Here is a 24,008-nt window from a genome sequence, read left to right as displayed (position 1 = left end):
TAAAAAGAATTCACTGCTCACCCCAAGTATGGCTTTTGTTACCACAACAACTGAGGGTGGAGCCAAGGTCTTATGAAAAAGCGATGGTAACTTCAAGCCCACAGTGTGAAGGAAAAAAAAAGCAGCCACCCACAAAGATTTGAGTGCATTTGCCCCCGTGAAGGCAGCACTTCATCACCGAGCGGCCCCACTGCACTTCAATTGGCCCTCATATCACGTCAGAAACTTTGCCGAACATTCTTGTGCTGCTTTTCAGAAGCCGATACACTTAGAGATACCGCTAATCTACGCTAACACTGCAGCTGTGCTTAACTTTTGACTTTGACATGACATTGCTTCCATATAGAAATTTGGGAGCAGGATTATGTCAATTAGTGTATTTATGGAATCAAAACAATTTGGGAGAAACTAGGCAGATGACAAAAGATTGACTTAGTTGTATAATTTTACACTTGACGGGTGGACAGGAACTCCACACACACAACTATTTAAAACATCAAAAAGTAAATTTGTACATAACATTTCCTCTAAAATGGCAAAACTTACCACTTCTGTCTTTTTTTTCCTGGTGGATGTAAAGCCAACAAATGCAGTTAGAATTTGTCAAAAGTGTTCATGTATATCACAGTGTAAACCAGGGGTGGGCAAACCTTTTATGCTCAACGGGCCACATTTGAATGTTGAAACAGTCAGCTCATTCCTTGATTAGTTTAAAATAAATGTCATTCTAAAATAATAAGTCATTCTCAATTTTTCATTACAATTAGTTAACCAATGGCGGCCGACTGGTTAGAGCGTCAGCCTCACAGTTCTGAGGACCGGGGTTCAATCCCCGGCCCCGCCTGTGTGGAGTTTGCATGTTCTCCCCGTGCCTGCGTGGGTTTTCTCCGGGCACTCCGGTTTCCTTCCACATCCCAAAAACATGCATGAATTGGAGACTAAATTGCCCGTAGGCGTGAATGCGAGTGCAAATGGTTGTTTGTTTGTATGTGCCCTGCGATTGGCTGGCAACCAGTTCAGGGTGTACCCTGCCTCCTGCCCGATGATAGCTGGGATAGGCTCCAGCACGCCTGCGACCCTAGAGAGGAGAAGCGGCTCAGAAAATGGATGGATGGATAGTTAACCAATAATTTAATAAACTAAATAAAAATGTTTTAAATGCATATAAAATTGTTAATTTTCTGCGACAGGCTGGTGACCAGTTAAGGTCCAAGAACTAATGAGAATCGCTATAGAAAATAGATGGATGGAAAATGTTGATTTCAGTAGGATTTATTTATTTCATTATTTACAATAAATCAATTAACCAATGTGATACATAAATGATACATAAATGTAAAAAAGTGTTAATCAACCAGTTTTATGACGAAAATTACAAAAATGAATGCAACACGTATTACAGGATTCTTGATAATGTAAATACTCAGATACTTTGCCTACCCCTGGTGCCCACTGAGCGATGCACCTACTTTTCTTTGTTATGAACAGCGGAGTGACGAACGACATCTTTCCTGTAAACACTCGAGTAATCACATTTCTCACACTTGAAAGGCTTCGTACCTTCGTGGTTAAACATGTGTTCCTGCAACATACACGCACACGAACACAAACACAAACACACAATGTTACAGACACACAAGCTGAGGTGAGTGTGTGCGACGGGGCGCCTCCAGACCTTGAGCGAGGACCAGCGCTTGCAGTGATAGTTGCACTGGAGGCATTTGAAGAGCTCCGGATCGTTTCCCTCATGGGAGTCTACGTGGAAGCGCAGATCTTCCTGCGTGAGAAAGCGCGAACCGCAGATCCAGCAGTTGTGAGGTCTCAGCAGAGGCTTGAGGGATTTGTAGTACCGACTGAAAGAGGAAACTTGGCATGACTATTGGTAACAGCAAATGAATTATTAGGGCTGGGCTAATAATTAATTTTAGAGATTAATTCAATTACTTTCTTACGCCGAATATTTTTTTTTCACAGTTCAAAGCACTCATAGTTCAAAGCACATCCCCGATGATGTGCACTACTTACACTAATAACATGGCTGTGAACAGAGAGAAACTATTTACATAAGCACAATCAGTGTTGCCAACCCTAGCGATCTGATCGCTCATCTAGCAATTATTATGCAAATAAGCAACTAACTGACTTTAACTCCTGCTAAGAATCAGACAATATGAGCGGAATCCGTTTCACATTGTTTTGCGTATGACATGAAAGGAGCCCAGTGGAAGGTAATCGCTGATTCAATGGTGCTAAACAATGCCAAAGACATGGTGCCCATTTACAGTATATGTTGCAAAAACAGTCATTTGGAAACTTTTGACATAAAGTATGTGCTTCCATGCCACAAATACAATCCAACAGTCGCCTTGCCTCACATGCCAGACCAGCCGAGATGAATTTATTAAAGATAGTATTTCCATATTTTCCCAAAGAGGAGGCAGGTATTTTCGCATTATCTGTAAAGAGTGAAATACTATATGTGTTTATGTTGCTTCTGTGGAAGTTGGTGCAACTTAATGCAGGGGAGGAAGAAAAGGCGGAAAAGAATGCTGAGAAGCTTGTTTAGTATCAGGTGAAATAGCAAAACCCAAGAGGGCAGAAAATATATAGAAATAACAGACTACAATAGGAAATTGGATTTGTGTGTGTGTGTGGGGGGGGGGTGAAGTGCCGACCAAGTATTTATTTTATTATTTACAAATGTATTCTTTTTTTTTTGGTTATTCATCAATGTGTTGTGTATAATCTAAGTAATTACAGTATATGAGGTAATCTTTCATTTATATGGGTTCACAGTTGTAGCGGCCCTCCGAGGGAAGTCATAGCTACAATGTGGCCCGTGCCAAAAATGAGTTTGACACCCCTGAATATTGTAATATCAATAGTATATGTATGTTAGGTGCAGGTATTATTTTTGTCCACTTAGGGTCGCCATCCTCACATCCTACACACACTAGTATCTGTGAACGTGTGTGCGCCTTTAAAAGGCGGGCCTAGCTTGTTGGATGAGCGAATGAGGATGTACAGTTGGCCAGGTGTTAACAAAACGGCTTTTTTTTTAGCCACTGTATGTGTAGAGTGACAGTGTCAGTTGATGCCATTGGCAGGGCTGCTAAGAAAGTGCTTGTGTTTACTGTATTTTGTTACTGTTTGTTCAATAAAGCGATTGAAAGCTCACCAATGGCTGTTTCCAACCTCCCTCTATCCTAAACACCTGCTATAGATTACAATTCATTCTAAGTAGCGGTGGTAGGCTATATTCAATTAACTAATGATGTTTACTTGACCGTAGACATCCAGTTGTGTAACTTAAGCCAGTTGTACCTTGCAATAGGCACATTGCACTTAAACCTCTTTTAAGTGTGAAATGATCGCAAACTTTGGACATTCTCTTTTTACACTCTTTCCTCCTGGCTCACACTTATTGCTACGTGAATCTGCAGTGACAGTACCTGTGGAAAAATTATTACCAACAAATCTCGCGCTATTGCGAATAATCTTCAATACAAGTACGATAAAAACAATTCCAAGATAAATCACTCCTTGGGGAGACAAAGACAAACCTTAAACCTTGAAAGATGAAACATGTAGCTAAAAATTATAAACAGATTAGAAATATCACCCACTTGCGACTCAAATGCTTCTTGTACTTCTTGCGAAGAAAGCACTTGGAGGGACGGCCTCGTTTTCTCTCAAAGGACTCATCAGGCTGAGAGTTGGACGAGGGGTCTTTGTTCTCCGAGTCGGACAGGCTCACCACCGCCTCCGCCGCGTCCTCATCAGCCACCGGCGCGACCCCATCATTGTCTAAGCCCGAGGTGCTCGCCTCGTCTGTGGCACTCGGGTCGGCATTCACTCTCGGCTTTTTTGCTAAACTCTCCGCCTCTGTGACTGGCGACAGAGATGAACATACTGTCAGCGTTGTCAAGCGGGCGGGTCTTTCCAGGCACTCGAGTGACATGACCTGACTCGGACCAATTTTAGGACTTGTGACTTATGAAAGACGACTTGATTTATGACTTATTTAACTCAACTTAAGACTTGACTTGATTGTTGCCACAATAACTTGGGACTTGCTTGAAAGCTGAAGGCTAACACAGAGACGTGCAAGTTACGCCCACCTCTGCTGTAACGCTCTTTGAGAAACGATCCACCCACCTTGGCTGTTGTCATCCTCTTCTAGAAGGTTGTATTTCCTCGGACGACCAACTCTACGCCGGGGACGAGCTTGAGAGGAAGAAGATATCGGAGGAGTGTGTTTTTTCAAAATGGCAGGTAGTCTTCCGCGGCAGTCCTCTTCAGCTGGGTTGTAGTTACTGTCCTCTGAGGAACAAATAACCAGGGTTGTGATTAGTGATGAAGTGATTTTTTTTATTATCATGACCAAAAATGATCACAATTATCATTATGGCATTCATCCATCCATTTTCGTCCACCTAGCTGGGTCAGGTCGCGAGTGTATAGCTTAAAGGTCCCATATTCTACCAAAACAACTTTTTCTAGTATTTGGGATGATATATTGGCTCCATGGTGCCTCCGTACAACATGTGAACTATGAATTTAAATCGTCCCCGCATTCGTGAGTTACAGACGTTTTTCTGGCGAGAAGCCTGAAATCAATTTGATACTTGAAATTAATTTCTCAAGCTTATCTAATTCAGTGGTGAAGAGCTCTGCCTATCTCTCCGCCCCTGAGCCAGCGCTGTCAACAAAACAAACACATTTCTTCTACAAGGAGGGAACCAATCAGAGGAAAGGGGGCGGTCTTAGACAAACATGGACAAAGCGGATACAAATCTGGGTCAAACAGGCTGCCTTTTCTGGACACTAGTATTACAAAAACAAGGTGTTTTTTTTTAAATGAAATTGAAAAAGTCCATGTCAGAGAGTCACTTTATGGAGGTCTAAATAGCCAAAATATCAGTCCTTTAAGCAGGGAAGCCCAGACTTCCCTCTCCCCAGACACTTCGTTTGGCTCTTCCAGTGGAGATCCAGAGGCGTTCCCAGGCCAGCCGGGAAACATAGTTCCTCCAGTGTGCCCTGGATCATCCCCGGGCTCTCCTCCCGGTGTGACGCGTCCAGAACACCTCAACCACCTCACCTATATTTTAGCTCTTCGAGCACCTTTGGCTTTGTGATAATAATTTGTACTCAAGGCTCCAAGGCTGGGTCAGGGATATCTGCATTTTAGGTCTAATTCCCCATTTTACAACATTTCAGGAATGGATGAATGGACGCAGATATACGCTGTATTTAAGTTGTGGTTTTCTCCGTGATCATCCTCCTTTATTGGTTATGTGTCGTACGCACACTCGCTCAAACTCTCACTTGCTCACTCTTAATGGGGAGTGCACAGCAAAGCACATTACACCGCGTTGATGATAAGAATGGAAACAGTAAAACTAACCGTTTGAAATGTTATCACAGTTTATTGGTCGTTTTTAATTGTTTGTCTGTATGTGTCCTGACATTGACTGGCGACCAGTCAACTGTTTCTTCTACATGTGCCCATTCATTGACTGGCAACCAGTCTAGGGTGTACCCTGCTTCCTCGTCCAAAATGCTAATCGAGTGAGGGTTTGAACACTGACCTTCAGAATCATCGAGAGCACCCGCATCTGGAATCTGTTCTTCCTGGTCTCCATCCTCTTGAGCCTGATGGGATGCGGACGCCGTCGCCTGCTTTGCTTTCGTCTCTGCCACCGCCGCCTCACCCTGGTCCGCCTGCCGAAGGGTTGGCACGGTGCTTTTGGGAGGTCGTCCACGCTTGCGCTTTGTTTGCAAACCCCCTGAACACAGATAGGGGCACTTAAAGGTTTATAACGTGTATCATAACATAAAGCACTCCTAAATATTGGTGTATGAATGTGTGTGTGAGTGGGTGAATGTGAGGCTTTGTAAAGCGCTTTGGGCAGTGTCATGGTATAGATAAAGCGCTATATAAGTGCAGTCCATTTACCATTTAAATAGCAGTCCTTAATAGAGACATTATGATATACTAAATGGGCTTTCTCAATTATAGAGCATGTCTGCTTCTAAATGGACATCTATTTATATAGCACTTCTCGTTAGAATAGCAGGTGCAGCCTATCCAAGCTGATTTTGGGCGCGAAGCGGGGTACAACCTGGACTTATCACCAGCCAATCGCAGGGCACATATAGACAAACAAGTATTCACACTCACATTCACACCTACAGACAATATATGGTCTTCAATGAAGCAAACATCCATGTTTTTTTTTTAGGAGTAAATACCCATGGAAGCATGGGGAGTGAATGAAAACTCTACACAGGAAGGCCGGAGCACAGATTCAAACCTCAGAACTGTGAGGCAGACTGCCTGCTTCTTAATATGAAAACATTCTAAAGTACAGATAACAACATTCGCTGTTACTTACAGTCTGTCTGAATTTCCACAACATCTATTTTTGAATCACCTTACCTGTTGAAATTTAAATCACAGCATTGTTTACTAGTGGTGCCATTGAAACTATTGCCAGCCGGAAATACGTGTGACGCCATGGCAAAAAAGGTCTATAGAAGATAAAGTCACACATGCTAACTTACCTGCAGGTTTGAAGTGCTTGTCCCTCATGTGGTTAATCAGTGTGTCTTTGGAGACACTCTTGTACGGACACATTTTGCACTTGAACTGCTGCACAATCACAACTTCCATCATCTCTTCCAGTTCAGCCAGGTTGGGCGCCCGGTCTCTGGAGCCTTCAGCCACGACCAACGCGGCTTCTTCCTGCCGAGGTTCATCTCGGCTGGCTGAGCAATGCGGTGCCACATCGGGCTCGGGGTTGGATATGTAGGTGCCACTGCTGCTGATGTAGGGCCCCGGCTGGCTCTCGCTACCCTCCGCTGCCTCTGGGACACCCCCTGAATCTGCAGTGTCGGCGACAGGGTGGTCTGACGAGGAGCTGTCGTCAGTATAGAGGGATGCGTCAGGGCCGTTGCTGTTCTCAGTGTAACATGAATGCTGGGGCTGCTGCTGTGGCTGATCGGGATCCTGGTTCTGCTCGTCATCATCGTCGTCCCGCGCTTGATACCGGGAACATCCGGGTTCCTCAGAATCGGGAGCTGCGACGCCGGCATATTCAGCGGTGTACTGCCGGCTCGTCTGCGTCTTGTGATCTGCACTGCTGTCGATGTAGGCGCGCGAATGATGCAGCCGCTCTCCCTCATCCACAGCGCACAGATATCCGGCACTGCACTCCACCACATAGTTCCCCCGACTAGTGGGGTTTGAATCCGCCTTGCTGCATTCAACATATCCGGGCAGGTCCTGGTTGCTGTTGTCGCCACTGTAGTCGGGAAAGCTCGACTGTGAGCGCGTCTGGTCAGGTTCTTCAGAACACTCCGCAAAGGAAGGTGAGGACTCCCCTGTTTGGTCAGGGCCATCAGCACTGCAGTCCATGTACTGGGAGGGGTGAGAGTGTTGTGGCTGATCAGGCTGACTGCTGCTGTCTTCTGGGTAGCCAGAGTGGCCGGGCTGGTCGTCGGGCTGATCGGGCTCCAGGCTTCTCTGCATGTCTCCCTGGTCCAGACAGGTTGACGTGGGACCCTCAGAAAGTGCTTCGATGGCTATGCGATTGGACAAAGCCGAGGAGGACATATGGGCTACCATGGGAGCACCTAAAGCAGACACAGATATGAAAACCAAATCGACCGAGACCGGATGTTCTGCTTTAGAACGTTTGCTTGCTTGTCCGGGAAGACATTCATTGCGTTATTGCTATAAGAGCATGACTAGCACCTCTCTTGACACTCCTCAAAAACATTTAGAATTGCCTATAGATGCTACAAGATGGTGACAAAGTACTACTTTAGTGTAAATTAAGCTCCTCAACTCACAAGCTTAGTTTCTTGGCACTGAGACGCCACAAGATGATGCTAAGGCAATAGTTTTAAGTTTTTTAGCAAATAGATTAAAAAAAACTGCAATTAGGTGAATTCACAAATGCCAAACCACGATTATATGCGTGGATTCACATTACGTCCTTTTCCAAATTATCAATGCACAGAATAAAAATGGTTGCAATTTACGTTCTTATATATATTTATATCTTATTTATACATATTTACGCCGTAGCCTCACTAGTTAGGGTCGCTGCTCCTCACTACTTTAGTTCAAATTATAAGCATATGATGCCTTTAAATGTTTGAGGGGTTTTGTTCTAAGAAGAAAATGCTAACATCCTTCTAGATTGAGTCTTGTTCCAGCTGCAACTTCTTTAAACTCTATTGTCACTATCAGCAGAAAACCCAATGAAACAAAACAGTGTTTGTATGGTAATATTAACGATGGCTCTGCTGTGTCATAGATCATCTCGTGCGAAAACACCTTTTGGCAGAGGTTATGAACATGGACTTGGAGCAGAAGGTGGAGCAAAGCATAGCAATTGGCGTTATTTGTGACTGTAACTGAATTATCTTTATTCACTGCGGCGCAATGAATAGAAATTTTGTGCCGTTTTAGTTTCTTTGCATTTTTGCAAATCTAGAAAAGCTCTATACAAAACCAGTGTATTAGTAGTAGCCGTAGTGCAACTGACATGGGCCATGTCAATTGATTATTTGAGTATAAGATGCGGCTTAATTACAGACAGCGGGTCGCAAATAGCCCCCAGGTCTTAGTTTGGACACCCCTGTTTTAAAGGATCTGCAAATGCACGGATTAATAACACATAACATTATCTTGACCTTGTAGTATGAGATATTGGGTTGGTTCTGCATCCCTGTCTTCTGCACTGGTTACAGCAATGCAACCTATGGGATAAGTAGAGTTTGCTTTTACTGGCAATCCAAACGCAACATTAAACTTATCCAATATGTGGCAAGTTAGGAACATGGAGATACCGTTCATGATGTCAGGGCCAATGGTGGACTCGATGATCTTGTCAATGGCCGAGCCCAGGTCGGATGAGGTAGAGGCAGTGGAGTCGGACACAATCATGGCTCCTTCAGACGTGGCGCTGGAGTGAACGAGCACTTGAGCCGACTCGGACACAAGCACTGACTGAGTCACCGTGGACACGCTGGACACGCTGGTGGACTGGGCCACCGAGGAGGAGTCCGGGAGGTGAACCGAGGACACGCGCACGTCCGTGCTAGAGCTGGTCTCTGGGATGAAGACCTTGAGATCGATACAGGTGATTAGGGCCAAACTGATCAATCGGCCGGCCGATTTTATTTGGCAGATATTCGCCCTTTTCAAATCAGCCAAACTTGATTTTTTTACACATTACAACATAGGACGAGGATAGTTAAATTCAAACAAACAACAATACAGGAACTACTGAGTGAAACAAAAACAGCCACAATGCACAAAACAATAAACAATCAGCATAACAAATGCAAATACAAAACGATTGGATTCCTGTTCATTTTAGCTCTCTCTTTAGTCTGTACATCACATATTTCAACTCTGTAAAAGATTACATGTTTTGACTTCTGAAAAATTTTTTAAGTCATCGCTTCATGGCAGAGAAAATAATGGAGTAGAAAAAATGTGATTTAATGTTAAAGGGCATATATATAGATAATATATATATCCATCCATTCATTTTCTGTTCCGCTTATCCTCACTAGGGTCGCGGGCATGCTCGAGCCTATACCAGCTGACTCTGGGTGTGAGGTGGGTTACACCCTGAACTGGTCGCCAGCCAAATGCAGGGCACATACAAACAAACAACCAGTCGCACTCACATTCACACCTACAACCAATTTAGAGTCTTCAATTAACCTACCATATATGTTTTTGGGTTGTGGGAGGAAACCAGAGTACCCAGAGAAAACCCACGCAGGCACAGGGAGAACATGCAAACTCCATACAGGCCCTCGCCGGATTTTGGGTCCGGGTCCTCAGAACTGTGGGGCAGACGTGCTAACCAGTCGCCCACCATGCATATATATATATATGTGTGTGTGTGTGTGTGTGTTCGGGGGGGGGCAAAAAGTATTTAGTCAGCCACCAATTGTTCTCCCACTTAAAAAGATGAGAGAGGTCCTGTAATTTTCATCATAGGTATACCTCACCTATGAGAGACAAAAGGAGAAAAAAAAATCCATAAAATCAAATTTTCTGATTTTTAAAGAATTTATTAGCAAATTATATTTTATATATAACACACACACACACAGAGCTAGAGAGACACAGAGAGTGAGACAGAGAGAGAATTATGGCCAAAATCTAAAGATAAATTCATGCAATAATGCTTTTTTTTTTTGCATGTTAATGTACTTGGAAATTAATCTCTGTTGTAAAATTAAACAAACACTAAAAGGACAAAGTATTATAAAACAGCCAAACGATCTTCCTGTAATTCATATATTTTTTGTTGTAAGCGTTAAGGGACCAGAAAATCCATCCATCCATCCATCCATTTTCTACCGCTCATCCGAGGTCGGGTCGCAGGACCAGTAGCTTTAGCAGGGACGCCCAGACTTCCCTCTCCCCAGCCACTTCATCCATCTCTTCCAGGAGGATCCCGAGGCGTTCCCAGGCAAGCCGAAGGATGTAGTCTCTCCAGCGTGTCCTGGGTCGACCCGGGGTCTCCTCCCGGTGGGACATGCACACCTCACCAGGGAGGCGTCCGGGAGGCATCCGAATCAGATGCCCCAGCCACCTCATCTGGCTCTTCTCGATGTGGAGGAGCAGCGGCTCTACTCTGAGCCCCTCCCGGATGACCGAGCTTCTCAACCTATCTCGAAGGGAGAGCCTGGACACCCTGCGGAGGAAACTCATTTTGGCCACTTGTATCCGGGATCTTGCTTTCGGTCACGACCCACAGCTCGTGACCATAGGTGAGGGTAGGAACGTAGATCGACCGGTAAATTGAGAGCTTCACCTTCCGGCTTAGCTCCTTCTTTACCACAACAGATCGATACAAAATCTACATCACTGCAGATGCTGCACCGATCCGCCTGTCGATCACCCGTTCCATTCTTCCATCACTCGTGAACAAGACCACAACATACTTGAACTCCTCCACTTGGGGCAGGATCTCCTCCACGACCTGGAGAGGGCACGCCACCCTTTTCCAACTGAGGACCATGGTCTCAGATTTGTAGGTGCTGTTTCTCATCCCAGCCGCTTCACACTTCACTGCTCCAGTGAGAGTTGGAGGTTACGGCTTGATGAAGCCAACAGAACCACATCATCTGCAAAAAGCAGCGATGCAATACTGAGGCCACCAAACCGGACCCCCTCTACGCCTCGGCTGCGCCTAGAAATTCTGTCCATAAAAGTTATAAACAGAATCGGTGACAAAGGGCAACCTTGGCGGAGTCCAACCATCACCGGAAACGAGTCCGACTTACTGCCGGATATGCGGACCAAACTCTGACTCCGGTCATACCAGAAAATAAGTTATTTAATTCATTATATGTTTTTAACTTAATCTGCCGATTGATCCATTATTGAATTTTTTTCTGCCAAATATCGGCATCAGCCTAAAAAAAATCTATATTGGTCAGGCTCTACATGTCATGCCATCGGTTATGCTTTTTTCACATTTTAAAACTGTTCCCAGATGTCTTCCTAAAAGCTCACTGACATTCTTCGGTCAAAATCCACAAAAGACCAACAATACAGTACTTTCTCAGTTAACTGAGCCAATGGATGGGCTTTTGTTACCATGGCAACCTGGGGCAGAGCTAGTGTGCTGCGGCCAAGGAAAAGGCTACTTGTTCTCAAATAGCCCAGAATCTGAAGCGTAGAGAAAAGCCAGATTGTCACTCATGGAGGCAGCACTTCATCACCAAGCCACTCAATTACGATTGTCATTAAGTGTAGCGCATTGTTTCCCAACCTTTGTTGAGCCAAGGCACATAAAATGTAAAGAAATGAGATTTGGCCTTTGACTTCCCACCATGCCTAGATACAATTGTAAAAAGTCTGTAAAAACAAAATAAAAAATAAAAATCCCCCCCCATTTGTTTACCACTTTCGATTAGTTCCAACTGGTTGTTCGGCGCGCAACATGGACCTTTTCCTAAACTTTCCATGAGACAACATTGCAGCGACCCAATTGAAAGTTACAAGTGCAATGAAGTTCAACGTAACGGAGAAAGAGTAGTGTTGCTCCCTAACAAAGTTTTCCAAAAAGTTACTCAAGTAAATGTGGCATGTTACTACCCACCTCTGGAGAAAACCCCAAGCAAACAAGGAGAGAACATGCAAACCCCACATAGGAACAAGATTTTATTCCAAAACCTCAAAACTGTGAGGCAGACATGCTAACTTCTCGCTGCCTCCGTTGAAATCATTTGAGAAATCTTACCACGAGTCCCTCGGAGCTCTGTCCCACATGACAGTCGGACTCGGGCGGCTGCGCGTGAGAGGAGGCAGCGTCGCTACTGTCGGCCGACATGGCCTCCGAAGACTCCATGCCCATGCCACTTTCGGACGGTTCCTCCATGCCAGAGGGGCCTGCATCGCTGCTGCTTTCCACTTCATTCTCCTCGGAATCCATCAATACTGGACAATAAATTAATAGATCAGTTTCTGCTCAAACACGTAATAATAGTAATATTAAGTAAAAATATGAGTATATGTTTGCAGGCATTTTATATAATTGTATTGTACCTGCAATCTGAATTAAGGTAAATATCTCCATCTAATAAAGGAGTTTCACAAACATCATAATGCGCTGTTGTAATTATCACTGTAACAAAATTATGAATGTAACAATATATTTTCTGAAAGGTAGGGTGTAGCCAAAAACACTATTTTGGTTACCTTAAGTCAGTTGGAAGTACTTTGGGATTAGCTGGATTTCTGCATAAATCGTTTATTAAATATGATCTCACCATCTAAGTCACAACAATAGAAAAACAGTAAACTAATACCACAAAAACAATGTTATGTTTTCTCGCATTTATTGAAAACCACATAGACATTCATCGTGCACAGTGGGAAAATTATGTGAATCCCAAAGCTCATGCTGTAACAAAGGATGGGCAAGTACAGATATCTTATTTCAAGGTATCAGTTACTCGTGAAGGCTGCCGATACCAGTGACCGATTCTTAAGGCTAAAAAAAAAAAGAAGAAATCTCACATTAAGTCCTCCTCGCCTGTAGTTGGCGCTACACTGTTGACACATCAACAAAACATCATGTATGTCAGATAGAAACAGGTTTGTTGCTAATTGTGTAATAGTGGTTGCATCAGTAATTGGTGAATTCTCAAGAGTTGCTTTTACTGGTATCAGTCTGGGGTGAAAAAAAGTATTATCGAATATCCCTACAAATGACTTCTCCATGAGCAAATGGGAGTCAGCAAACCTGAAATCCTATCAATGTGACGAGAATTGAGGTGTTGGTTAAAGCTGTTGTGCATTTACTTTTTTATCCAATACAGTGCATTGAATTACATTTTAGCTGTATTTAACAGTTAGTGCAATACATTTGTATCTAATCTTTCAAAACTGATTGGGTTTTATTTTATTCTTTGAATTTCATGGGCAATACATTTGACTTGAATTATTACCTAATCTTTTCTTCCCCTTATATAATCTTTTTTTTCTCCTTATATTCCCGCATAATATTACAATTGCTCAAAATATTGAATATACCTGTACTCCATCCATCCATTTTCCGTACCGCATATACCGGGCGTGCTGGAGTTTATCCCAATTGACTCTGGGCGAGAGGTGGCGTACACCCTGAACTGGTCGCAAGCCAATGGCAGTACACCTTTACTTTTATGAATAAAAAAACTATTTTTTATGAACACAAAGGTCTACTTAAGCTACCAATACTGCACTTTAACTTTAACGTTGGTCGTAATGGTGGCACTTGGAGGGATAAGTACTATTTTAGGTGGCACTTTGTGTAAAATGTTTGAGAACTACTAAGCTAATAAGTTAAAGTACGTTTAACACCGCAGTTTAGCGATAATGTAAGCATCATGGACATTGTTGTCGTTGGGGGTTTAACGACACATTGGACCCAAACGTGTTTCGCCTCTCTTGTCTTTTACCTACTCTGAACTGAAACCTTACATTACACAGTAATGACCAACTACATTTAAAGGCTGTCGGGTATGAACGCAACTGTTCATATTTTACGGACTTTTCAAAGTCCACATTTGGGTCGCAACAAGGTCCAAATGCGGACAAGTGAACTGATGTTCTTTAGCATGCAGTAGCTTATGGCCTAGCTGCCCTTGATCCTGCCTGTGCCGCGTCGCCATTTTCCAACAGGCGAACGTCGTCTTTTACGTCAGGCATTCTCTGAAGCTCAACTGGGGACCTGGAGGGCCTCAAGCTGCGCCAGACCGCCCAAACGCTCTCCCTGAACAAAATTAAAATACCTAACCTAGCTAGCGAATCTCCCTGTTTTTTTCTTACCGTGTATTTGCCGAGTAGATACGTGTCCTTAAACGTAGCGGCGCTAAATAGCACAGGCATTGGTTAGAGGAAAATGTAGCTTCATTCTAGTCGGGCGCCATGAGAATCTCCTCGCTTCCTGTTCGTGTGGCCGGGTCTTATTTATTGTCTTTGGTCAAACCGATCAGTATCTGCGACACCGGCGCGCTAACTAATTCTGGCGATTGTTGCTTACTCGGAGTCGGACTGTTTTGTTAGCATTTTATGGTTAGTTAATGTGTTATTTCTCATAAACGAGCAGACTATTTCTTTAGTGCAAGGCGCATCACGACGGTTCGCGCGGAGGAATATGTGCCGTTTTGCAGACGTTCACCAGAGGAGCAGACGTCGCACAAATCTAATTTTAGAAAATGAAGCGAAAACTTCTGAAGCTGTCGTTGATGTGACCCAATGTTTGAATTTGCAGCTTCTGTTTTGTCAATATAATTTCATTGTTTTGTGGACTAAGGCGACGGTGTCTTTATAGTTTGGACACAAAAGTACTGTATCCATACACATCCGCTTGTCCTCATTAAAGTCGTGGACACGCTGGACTGGTCGCCAGCCAATGTCAGAGCACATATTTAAACATTGGACTGGTCGCCAGCCATGAGCGACCATAGACGTTTCTAGCACATTTTTGGGGGTGCTGAAGCACCTCTAAAATCGATCTGATCACCCCTAAAATGTGGGAAATTGCCCCAACAATGGCCTGCTCCAAAGCATTTGCGTTTCTTGTCCATTTTTAGGGCTGCTGAAGCAGGGTTTTGGCTGGCCCTCAACAAGATTTCATATGTGGCCCCAAATAGTGGTATGAAAAACTCTTAGTTTTCGGTCAAAGAAATAACGATTGTCAACGGGGGACCCACATTTGTATTTATTCTTTCCACAGATATTGGACTCCACCGTCCAATGACCATTTTGCGGTTGTTGCTCACATGTTGTGGGCACTCTGGCACCTCTATTTGTTAGTGTTTTGACCGAAAATATTATATTACGTTTTTTTCTCCACTGAAAGTCCGCCTCAAACAAGCGAAAGAAGCAGTCAAAAATAATGATGTGCGTGGTCTTTGTCAGCATCAATTGCATTTCGGGATATAATGTTTAGATCAGGGGTAGTCAACTAACATTTTAAAAGGTCCAGATTGAGAACATTTATTGGATCAAAGGGCAGGATGATCATTTAGTGTCCATTTATTGTGATATTTAAGTAAACAAGTTGTTATATCTCAACATCTGCCTGTAATCAATACCACTGTGAAATCCTAAAACCTTTTGGCATTTATCATTGTCAAGTAACACAGAAATCAAGAAACATGTATGTATGTACAGTTGTGCTCATAAGTTTACATACCCTGGCAGAATTTGTGAAATGTACACTATATTGCACAAAGTATTCGCTCACCTGCCTTGACTCATGTTTTTTTAGTGATAGCCCATTATAAATCCATATGGTTTTAATATGATGTTGGTCTACCCTTTACAGCTGTAACAGCTTCAACTTGTGGAAAGGCTTTCAACAAGGTTTAGGAGTGAGTTTATGGGAATTTTGGCTGAACTCGCATGTGATTGGTCAGTACGGTTCATCCCTACCGAAAGGTCCGTAATGTTGCGTGACCTCTGGTTTCGATTATCTGATGTTATTGTGCTGTACATTCGAAAAATTAGTTGAATTCTTACCTTTCCCACAAATTAAAACTAAATCAAGTGCAAGGCAGCCGGTAAGCACGTCATACTTGGCTGTGATTGTCACGTTAATGTCAATCAAACAATCTCCACCGTGATTGGCCAAATGTTTTGGCGGCATCTCATTAGCCAAGCAAGTCAGTTTAGCTGTAAAAATGAAGAGTACTTGTTATGGTCAACATGTTGAAAATGTTGAGGAAATGGTGACTGATACACTGAAGCCCCCCTCATATAGGCATTAAGATGCCACTGGACATAACATACCTATATAATTCGTATATGTATATAATTTGTATATACTGTATACCCCCCTCCTCCCAATCGGTTGTGGCCCTAAACAACCGCATAGACCACTTATGCCACATAAGCGTCCATAAAATGATTCCCAGCACCCCTAAACTGCTGATCCTAGAATTGGCCTGCAGAGTCTTATAGACAAACAAACTGGTCACCAGTCAATGTCAGGGTAAATATCGACAAACAACGTATTGTTCACCAGTCAATATCAATGCTTCAGCTGCCGCATCAAGTGGTTCCCTCAGTCGGGAACTTGGTCCAGCCTAGCTGCCGAATCATTGGCTAAGGTACTCTGGGAGCGTTTTATTTTTTTTTTTTTAATGTCAATTATTTTATTGAATTACAGTTTGAAATGACAGAATAACAATGTTTTGCATGTAGTGGACTTGGCGAAGCAGTAGGAGTATGATAGTTCTACGATATGCATGTACTATACTGATTTCCACCAGATACGCCACTGCTCGAGTGAAGTGTGCAAGGGAGCCTCAGTCGCTGATGCCCTTTGAATTTACTGTACGGGACAAGCAGTCAAACTGACAACAGAGAACACTCGCAAGGAGCCACAGTAAGCCAAAAGTCATGTCCAGAAACTCACATGAAGGCTAACCTGCCATGTTCCTGCTGTCCCTCACTAGGCCACACCCCTTAAAGGCACACATACAACACGAAAGCTTATTTTTCCCCCCATTCTTTTTTATTAGTGTTCTTTATACAATAAGTTCGATTGTTCTTTATAAAAGCCTGCAACAAAAAAAAGGGTGGTGTTATTTTGGGGGCTTGAACAGATTAATGGCATTTCAATGGGGAATACTGATTGGAAATATAAGTAAATTGAGTTATGAGCTTAGTCACCGAACGAAATAAGCTTGTAAATCAAGGTTCCACTGTAACACTTTCTGATGACTTGCTCACAACGATGCTTGGTAGCTAGCTAGCTGTGACGTGTTAAGAAGTAAACTGCAATTCAGTACATGAGGTCGGCGGCACCACCGCTCAGGTCCGAGTCTTTCCCCCGCAGGACCGGGAGGTTCATCCCCGCTAGTCGGATCACCGCCACGTTGAGTACGTGCAGGAAGAAGACCAGGAGGAGGATCCAGAAGCAGACGTCGTAGCGCTCGTCGTGCGTCTGGAACACAAAGGTGACCTCCTCGAAGTTGGCGATGCGCTCCGACAGGCGCTCGACTTTCACTTCGGACACGAACAGAACCACAACCAGGAAGCTGCACGCACCTGCCAGGAGGCGGAGTCCACAGATGATTGACAACTTCCCTACCACTGCGCTTGTGTGCCGCAGGACATACGAATACAGGTAATACCACATTTATTGTTGCCAAGTGCCCATTTTGTCTCTGAAGAATGCCTAGGAGTAGAAACGGCCAGAATGAACCAAAAATGCCCCCTTCAAACCAACTCGGCAGACCTGTGTCTTTCGAAGCATGGCTTCTTGAGACTTTTATGTGGGTCGACTCATGAGAGACGCCTACCGAATTTCATGTTTTCAGTTTTTGCTGACGCATTTCATTTTAAATTGTAAAAATACTAATGGGCCAGGCCACTAGTTGATGAGGTAAATAAGGAACAGTCGTGGATGTAAACTGTAAAATTGTTGATTTTAAAAATACAATAATAATTAATTCTCGCGTTTGAAGTGTGCTATTGTAATTACTCAATTACTTGTAATGACTTAATAATCAATGAACCAATTATTCACTAAAATATATCAAATATGTAAATTGTTTTGTAATATTTTTTATTTATTATCAAAAAATATAAATTAACATATTTTAACAGAAAATAAGATTTAAAAAATATTAAATGTTTATGTAAAATTCTTTTTAAAAAATGTTCCACTTTCTTATTTACAATATAGGAATTTACTATGTATTAGTTGATAAAATAACATTTATAAATGTATAGGTAAAACTGTTAATTTCACTATTATTTTATTATGAACAATAAAAACTTTGAAAGTTTTTTTGGGGGGGGGAACTTGATTCCGAATAATAATCATCCTAAATGCTCACAGCAGATGGCCGTCCACAAGTAAAGTCCCATAGGGCCGTGCACCGTCTCATAAGGACGTCCGAAGGCGTTGAAGAAGAAGAAGCCGCTCGACACGGACGAGAAGACGATCAACGCGCCACAGAAGAAGATGATGGTCACATGCAGACCTGCTGGGATGGCGTCCAACAACTCTGAAAAGACTGACACACAAAATTACACAATTTAACGCACATGACGAGGACATTTGAAGACACTGTGAAGACATTTAACCAGTGAGGACAAAATTGAGGACACGTAGACACACGAGTGAGAAGATTAGTATTGAGGCCAAAGTAGTTTAGTGAGTGGTGAACAGAGCTGGGGAGTATAACTAATGTACATGCAACAAGATTATGTAATCTAATTACGAAATCTATAATTATAATCCATGGGAGTTTCTAGCCCATTTTGGGGAGTGCTGAAGCAACCCCAAAAATTAATCCCAGCACCCCTAAAATTTGATCCCAGAATTATTTATTTAAACTGTAAATTTCAAACAACCGAGAAATGTTAAACCACAATACGGTACTTGGTTGTAACGTAATATTTGAACAACAAAAATACAGCAACCCCCCATCACCTCATCTGCCTCAAAAATAGTTTCTGATACCGATAGTGCCCGTCTTAAACCAGGATATAAGGCATCCATCCATCCATTTTCTGAGCCGCTTCTCCTCACGAGGGTCGCGGGCGTGCTGGAGCCTATCCCAGCTATCATCGGGCAGGAGGCGGGGTACACCCTGAACTGGTTGCCAGCCAATCGCAAGGCACATATAAACAAACAACCATTTGCACTCACATTCACATCTACGGGCAATTTAGAGTTGTCAATTAAGCTACGATGCATGTTTTTGGGATGTGGTAGGAAACCAGAGTGCCCAGAGAAAACCCACGCAGGCACGGGGAGAAGATGCAAACTCCACATAGGCGGGGCCGGCGATTGAACCCCAGTCCTCAGAACTGTGAGGCGGACGCTCTAACCAGTCGTCCATAAATCAGATTTCTTAATATACTATTATCATTACCAGTCTTCATTTTGCTGCATTTAATCGTTGGGCACTGTTTATGTTGTTAGGTTGGAGTTATTTTTTATTTTTATTTTTTTTCTAGCTGTAGGGAATGATTCTGGTGGTCAGAAAGTATGTCTGTCCTCTTTGAATTGGATTAAGAGAAGTTAGTTGTTGTGTCATGTAAATGTGATAATATTAAAGCCAAGCTGCAACTGAATCGCTTGCTGACTGGCATAGGTGCCTCTAGCTCATTTTTAGGGGTGCTGGAGCACCCATAAACTGAATCCTGGGACCCGAAATTGTTTAAATTGTGCACATTTGTCATTAGGTCAACATGGTATGGTATGGTGGTTTTCCACATGCTTTAAACATATAATGCAACAAACACAAACGTATTTACATTTCATCATGTTTTTATCAGTTTGTTATTTAGGTAAAGAGAATATATTTAGATCATTCCAAAATAATGATCTAAGGGTTTAATCCACTATTTTTTAAGGAAACATCCAAGGGTACTGTGAATGCATTCATTAAAAATTAAGAACAGTAGTCCAAATGTAATCAAATGTAATTAGTTATACTACTTTGAGAAAGTTAAATGTTACACTACTATTACATTTCCAACAGAGTAGCTTGTAACTGCAACCAGCTACCTTTCCAAAGTAATCTTCCCAACACTGGTGGTGAAGCACTGAGGCAGAAAGCTGAAAGGTCATTGAGAACTTGTTAGAAATGGATCACTGCTCTCATATAACTCGAGAAAATAAACACTTGTCCCTCGTCAAACTGTCCCATCGTGTGTCCACGTGTCTAAAGTTGTCCTCTTGTAAAGTGTGCAGACAGCACAACAAAACAATAAGCTTCTTCTAAACAAAGAAAATATGTTTACAGGTAAAAATATGGCGATGACATTAACTTGAATCCATTTCCTACACTGTTTATCACAATAGTCTCGATAGTGTATACATTACAAACACGTTGTGTATAAATGGTATTGATGTGTTAGTTTTGAGAAGTTTTTGAATAATTGAAGCCGATGCTGTCTTTTATTATTGATGATGTGAAACTTAATCAGTGACGTGTTTAACACTGAAATACACACACATGCATAGACTGACTGTATACAGTACACACGTACTGGACATGTATATGCAATTATACAGTATATGTACGGGTGCATCACAGTCAATTAGGATATGGTGGATTTCAGTAGTTCAACTGAAAAAAGTTAAAGTCCTACAAATATATGCAAGTTTCCCCATTTTGGCTCCAGCACGCCCGCGACCCTGGTGAAGAGACGCGGCTCAGAAAGTGGATGGATGGATGGATGGATGGAAGAAAAGATCTTGCAATAAACTAATGCATCATACATTTTTATCTGATTATTTGATAGAATAATCTATTCAATTGTAAAATATTCAATAGTGTCAACACAAAATTGCAGTAACATGGTTGAAGATCAATGCTAATGTTGTTTTTGCTCGAGTAGCCCTGCATGCTAGCTTTGTTAGCTGCTTAGCTAACTGGTTGAGAAAAAAACGCTATAAAAAAAAAGTTCAGTTTTTGTTTTTTTTTTAACTTTGAACCATCACCTAATTCTTTACAGCGTGCGGCGAGCCAAAAAAAAAAATGCGTTTTTTTCCCCTCAGAAATAAAAACCTTTTTATAGTGTATGCACTATAGGGAAATCCCAATAATACGACTGTAGTGGCTAACAACTTAAAGCCGCTGAGTTATCGTAGAAAGGCAGTGTTTGACGCGCGTTTTCAATTTCATGAAACGTTGTCCGTTGCCGCTTTTATGCATCTTTATTTCTCACTCTCGCCGTTCGTGATCTTTCAAGTGCCACATGGCATTAAAAGCTGGGTGCGCTCCCTGTCTACGTGCACCTCTAAACTAATGAGCACTTCCTACTTAAATAGGCACATGACCAGGTACAGTGGTGACACCTAGTGGTCAACTTGGTGACCAACATGAAAATCCACAAAATGGCTCGTTTACAACGACTTCTGTTGTTTAAATGTGAATTTCATGTGCAGTTCAGAGCATTATTTTTATTAATGTAATTGAGTTCATACACAAATGTTCAAATAAAGCATATTTTGCAACTGGCATGAAGTTTTCACAGTTGATTTGGCATTCGAGACAATTAAGTTTCATCATGTATGACTAGCGTTGATCAGGTAGGCATTCTGTTTACAATTCATGATACTTTAGCCATACTTTCAAATATGAATTCACCCTGTGTATAAAATAATTGACCGCTGTTGTCAGCCACTGCTTGTTGTAGACAAAGTCCTTGCCCCCCCCCCCCCCCAAAAAAAAAAAATCACTGTCAACTTTTACTTCATAAAGGTACGGTATGCCAAATTCAGAATTAACTATTCGTCAGTATGCATGGCCATGCTGTACCTCCCCAAAAAAGGTGCGACCAAATCATGTGCCAGTGCTACCAGTGCAAAAGTTAGTGTGGAGCCCTGGTTGAGAGAAAATTTATACTAGTTCAAATTTCATGAGTAAAGCAACATGTTTTAACAATTACAAGACAGCAACAAAATCATACTAAAAAGCTGATTTAAAACTGATGTCATCTGTTATATTTGATACTTTACACTTTATATTTGAATTCATATTTAAGAATCACTTTTACTACTGTTGCATTTTGCCTAAAATTTACGTAACAAGTGCATGTTTTGGGATTTGGTGCACGGATTATCTCAAAATGTTATTTGAAGGGCACAAAAAAAAAGTCCAATTCTGGAATGACCATACTGTATATGTCGACATGAGTAAGTAGTACTTATCTACGTATATTACTTGAGAATCGTGAGGTCCTTCCGCCCAAGCCGCAGGTCTTGACTCTCTCTCCGTGGAAGAGTCCATAGGCGAGGCGCCCCACGAACTTGTCGAGCTCGCTCCCCGTGGCGTTGACGAGTTCTGCTCCAGTTCTGCAGAGGACCAAGCCGTCCAACCAGCGAGGAAGTGCGGCGCACACCGCGGCCGCCAACGCGCAGCCCGCCGCCACAGTCCCACCGAAGCTCAGCAGCAGACGCTTGTGTCGCCGCGCCGCTGCCATGGCCGACCTGGCTGCCACTGCGACCCCACCCCACCCCCGCCCCCCGTCTCCATGGCGACCTAGGTACCAGGGGCGGAGCCAGAGAATAGTCAGTGGGCGGTCACTTCGTGGTGCCACATAAATAACTACAATATACCGGTACATCAAAACATCATTATAACTGGTTGATAGATTGGTTTTAGGGTGTCTAATTCCTAAAATGAAGATGAATTTGATACTTTCTGAATGCAGCCCTTGGAGGAAAACCTTTGGCCTCCCTGGTGGCTACAATAGGCATCTATCAAATCAGGAATAATTAACTCATTCACTGCCACGGACATTGATATTATTTGGAATCTAACCATTTACTGCCACCAACTTCCATCCATTTTCCATACAGCTTATCCTGACCCGGGTCACGGGTGTGCCGGTGCCTACCTCAGCTGAGTCAGGGCGAGAGGCGGGGTACACCCTGAACTGGTCGCCAGCCAATCGCAGGGCACATACAGACAAACAATCATTCACACTTGCCACCAACATATATATTCTTAACGTAGATTTTTGATGGAAGAGGGTCTTGCCCAGCTTGTATGTGAAATTCTCCTTTGTAAACCACTGTAACGAATAACAAATTGGGAGCGTGGCACAGTTTTTGAGTAGAAGGTAGAGATTACGCAATCAATCTCGGCTTGTCACATCGATTATGAGGGTGAGAAATTACAACACATTGAAAGTTGGGCAACTTTAGGCACCTCACACTCAAACACAGTATGTATATGTATGGTATAAACATGAGAGAAAATGGCGAACAGCTGGTGACATTCAACTATATCCACGACGGTGCATTTCTTAGTTGTATATCTGTAACTAAATGATAATTTTGCCAACAAAAGGCCTTTGTAAGTTTTGTTTTTGTTATTTATTTATTATTTTATAGTACACAAAAGCCAAATATATTAGCGTCAATCGTTTTTGTGCTTGTCATGTTTCTATTCACAAAAAAGCTTGTTTTCTCTGCTTTTTACTCAGAAACTGGTGTTTTTGGTGAAACAAACCTATGTTCTGCTGCTGATTACTGAAGAAGGGAAAAAGCTAGAAATATACTTTTTTCTGAATCAAGAAAATAATCAACTTTCTTTTGGTAGGTTTCAGTGCTTATATTGTTAAGGAACCCAATATTCTGTGGGTCTCGAAGGATCAGTCAAAATGCTCCAAAATGGCTCGCAATATGGGGAACTCTGCTTGGAAAAACATCTGGCAAACACATTGAATGTGCTTCTTCCAATCAAGGTAACAAGCTTACCATTTACTAAATACAGGATTTTCAACCTTCTGTATTCCTTCCATTCTGGCATCCCATATTTTTAGCTCAGCAATAACACGACACTCATTTAGCCTCACGCTCTGCTTTGCATTTAGCCTCCACTTACTCTTTGAAGATGGTTCTGTCTTGACATTCGAATGTTCAGCAGTATTCAACACTTCTTTCCAGAGCTCATCAAAAAGGATTCTCCTCTGTAATCCTGAAAACACTGCACAA

The 24,008-nt window shown here is 42.5% G+C and overlaps 2 protein-coding genes and 1 long non-coding RNA gene across 11 annotated transcripts in view; 1 reads left to right on the top strand and 2 right to left on the bottom strand.

Annotated features, from left to right (window-relative positions):
- Positions 1–14,597, bottom strand: part of LOC133406867 (zinc finger protein 335-like) — a 35,093-nt gene extending 20,496 nt beyond the window's left edge. For 6 of the 9 annotated variants that reach the window (XM_061684917.1, XM_061684922.1, XM_061684925.1 and 3 more), the window contains exons 1-11: positions 13,583–13,633; positions 12,288–12,484; positions 8,863–9,139; positions 8,707–8,772; positions 6,568–7,638; positions 5,592–5,789; positions 4,159–4,323; positions 3,627–3,891; positions 1,676–1,853; positions 1,470–1,582; positions 547–565 (exon numbers count right to left, since the gene is read on the bottom strand). In XM_061684917.1, the coding sequence (XP_061540901.1) occupies positions 547–565; positions 1,470–1,582; positions 1,676–1,853; positions 3,627–3,891; positions 4,159–4,323; positions 5,592–5,789; positions 6,568–7,638; positions 8,707–8,772; positions 8,863–9,139; positions 12,288–12,484; positions 13,583–13,601 (2,568 nt within the window). In that variant the 5' untranslated portion in view covers positions 13,602–13,633. Of the gene's footprint in view, positions 1–546; positions 566–1,469; positions 1,583–1,675; positions 1,854–3,626; positions 3,892–4,158; positions 4,324–5,591; positions 5,790–6,567; positions 7,639–8,706; positions 8,773–8,862; positions 9,140–12,287; positions 12,485–13,582; positions 13,634–14,359 lie in introns of those variants that run through there. The other 3 variants (XM_061684921.1, XM_061684923.1, XM_061684924.1) reach the window with 2 other exon arrangements.
- LOC133407033 (uncharacterized) lies at positions 14,266–19,630 on the top strand. The gene is made up of 4 exons (XR_009769144.1): positions 14,266–16,647; positions 16,810–16,925; positions 17,379–17,669; positions 18,387–19,630. It is a non-coding gene; the product is annotated as an uncharacterized LOC133407033 (long non-coding RNA).
- Positions 15,553–22,497, bottom strand: clrn1 (clarin 1). Its single transcript, XM_061684934.1, has 3 exons — positions 22,231–22,497; positions 18,385–18,564; positions 15,553–17,590 (listed from the first exon to the last, which is right to left on the bottom strand). The coding sequence occupies exons 1-3, from the start codon at positions 22,487–22,489 to the stop codon at positions 17,325–17,327; spliced, it is 705 nt and encodes a 234-aa protein (XP_061540918.1). The 5' UTR covers positions 22,490–22,497; the 3' UTR covers positions 15,553–17,324.
- Between the last annotated feature and the right edge of the window lie 1,511 nt (positions 22,498–24,008).

This window comes from Phycodurus eques, chromosome 1 (assembly GCF_024500275.1).
Source record: "Phycodurus eques isolate BA_2022a chromosome 1, UOR_Pequ_1.1, whole genome shotgun sequence".
Taxonomy (NCBI): domain Eukaryota; kingdom Metazoa; phylum Chordata; class Actinopteri; order Syngnathiformes; family Syngnathidae; genus Phycodurus; species Phycodurus eques.
The sequence above is the reverse complement of the archived record's forward strand: the minus strand, read 5'-3'. Positions and strand labels throughout refer to the sequence as shown.